Consider the following 2520-nt stretch of genomic DNA (forward strand, 5'->3'; position numbering starts at 1 on the left):
CATGATCAAAAAGAAGTAACACTTGTCTATGCGATCGCCAATCACGAATCACGACCATGTTTGTTTGCTCGAAAAGTGCCATTTGGGCTATTTGCGCGTCCGAATGGAATAGCATTCGTGATTCACGATGGCAAAATTTCTACCACAGGGGAAGCTGTCAGAGCAGCGAGCTAGAATACAAGCGGACAAGAGTATCACCTAGGGCATCGGAGGGTTCGGACGATCCTCCCTCTTGTTCTTGGCCAAATCGAGGGTACCCTGGATTCTGATCTTATGAGCCATCCAGTGCGGCAACACACGGATCCAGGCCAGCCTTCCGATCCATCCTGGGACGTAGAGACTTCCGCCTTGACCGCTGAGGAGCTGGTCGACCATCTTGGAACCCACCACTTCGGGTTTGATCATTTTTTTGTGGAATTTGGGGACAAAGATGGCTTCGGTCATGGGCGTGGCGATCCAGTATGGATGGACAATACTGCAGAGCACGCCGGTGCGATTCTGGTAGAGAAGCTCGAGTTCAAGCTGAAGAGTTTCGTGGAGCGATACGAGCGCAGCTTTTGTAGCGCCATAGTCTGCGCCGCCAGCAGGCATGATGAATGAACCAGCCGAGGCGACCGACATGATGTGACCGTGGTTGGTGCGGATCATGTGTGGGAGGAAAACTTTGAGCGTGTAAAAGTGCGAGAGAAGGTTGACTTCGATGGTCAACTTTGTCTTTTTGGGGTCAAACTCGAGAATGCTAGGACCGTCGTTAGCGACACCGGCGTTGTTGACGAGGATGGTGACGGCACCGAGATCCTTCTCGACATTTTTGGCAGCTGCAGCGATGCTGTCGTAGTCAGTCATGTCGGCTTTGTAGAAGCGCACTGTGTTGGAAAGGATGCCGCCCTTGGGCTCGACCAGGTCGAGGATGGCCACTTTGACGCCGCGAGCCGAAAGACGTTGGACGACCTCCATGCCAATCCCACCGGAACCACCAGTGACAACCGCAACCTCGGAGGTGGTGTTGGACCACGCTTTGCGCGCCGCAACGCGCTGACGATGCTGCGCAAACTTTTGTACCACATAGAGTGCGAACAGCGCCAGAACGGCCGAACCAGCACGCGTGGAAGTGAGCTGGGTGTAGTAACCGCCCAGGCGCTGTTGAATCGAATCGACAGTGAGGCTCATCGTGATGGGACCAGCTCTCTGGATACAAGGGGTTTTCAAGCGGTGGATGGTAGTGGACGTAGGACGGCGAGAAGGTGAGGATCATGTTGGCGGTGCCAATCAGTACAGTAACACGCTGTCGGGCCGGCTGAGCCGAGCCAAACCAGCCACACCCCGAGTGTGGAGTAACAACCGTGAGCCACAACCGCGACCGAATTCGTGAAAATCGTGAAATCACGAATGTGAATCGTGAATCGTGAATCGTGAATGTCGTCTGTGAAAGGGTGCACAAACCATGCACGATTAATTACAATTCACCATGATTCGTGATGCACCGAGCGAGCGCGAATCGCGAGTCGTGAGTGGCGACTTGGCAAGGCACGCGAGAAGGTAAAGAATGTTAGCGAAAGGGTCTAACAACTACGCCGTGAGTCACAACACACGCACAGCTCCGAGTCACGAGTTCGGATTGCGGAGGAAACAACAACCGTGAAAAAAAAAACAAAAAAAAAACAAAAAAAAAAAAACAGCGTTCGCTTCCCACGCAACGACGCTTCCGCGGAGAGTAAGTCGTGAGTATGACCTGGAGCTTGACATTCACGATTTCCCATCCATGCATGCCGAAGCCTAGCTTTTTGCTTTGTACTACAACTCGAGACTGCGGTAGCCGACCGCGCGCTCGGCACTCGACTGCAAAGTTGGGGTTGACAGGTTACCACCGCAATCACGATAAGAGTTGTAACAGTAAACTCAGAGACGCACAGACTCACACTCGTGACTGGCGCGTGAAATAACGTTAGTCACGAACAACTGACTCGTGACTCAGAACTCGCGGCTGTACGCGCTCGTCGCTACGTAATCCAATAATTCAAGCATGTTAAGATCACCGTTCTCTGTCGTACAACACACGCCTCTGGCTCTCCAGTGTGAGTCTGCCGTGCCCTGCTGGCTTTTCGGATTAACTTAGCATAGAATCTTTGCGAGCTGCATGAGCGAGAGACCAAGAAGCTGCGCAACGAAAGCGGAAGCGAGATTATATCGTGTCCCACTTTTAGTGGCAAAATACCCCACACGAGCTGCCAAAGCGAGTAAACATATTATAAAAGATGCGTGCTTGTATATCGTGTATGTAGAAAGTGGAAAATCACGAATCCCACCCGTGATTCGCGATGGCGATGGCGATGGCGATGGTGATTCAAGATTGGCGATGGGCGAGTACGCCGCTTGACTCGAGGTCCAACTAGTCTCGCACATCAACTCGGCATCACCGTGCTGCAGAAACGGCAGAAACGGCTGTCAAAGAATGCGTTGACGGCCAGAGTCTGAGGGTGAGAGGCGAAGCTGCATAGGAGAGGTGTGAAAGCACAAAAC

At 52.6% G+C, this 2520-nt stretch overlaps 1 protein-coding gene across 1 annotated transcript; it reads right to left on the reverse strand.

The window, feature by feature from the left end:
• Nucleotides 1-198: 198 nt before the first annotated feature.
• UMAG_05936 (uncharacterized protein) lies at nucleotides 199-1170 on the reverse strand (the record flags this gene model as incomplete). Its single annotated transcript, XM_011393969.1, has 1 exon — nucleotides 199-1170. One exon carries the CDS (start codon nucleotides 1168-1170, stop codon nucleotides 199-201), a length of 972 nt encoding a protein of 323 aa, XP_011392271.1.
• Between the last annotated feature and the right edge of the window lie 1350 nt (nucleotides 1171-2520).

This window comes from Mycosarcoma maydis, chromosome 20 (assembly GCF_000328475.2).
Source record: "Mycosarcoma maydis chromosome 20, whole genome shotgun sequence".
NCBI classification, from domain to species: Eukaryota; Fungi; Basidiomycota; class Ustilaginomycetes; order Ustilaginales; genus Mycosarcoma; species Mycosarcoma maydis.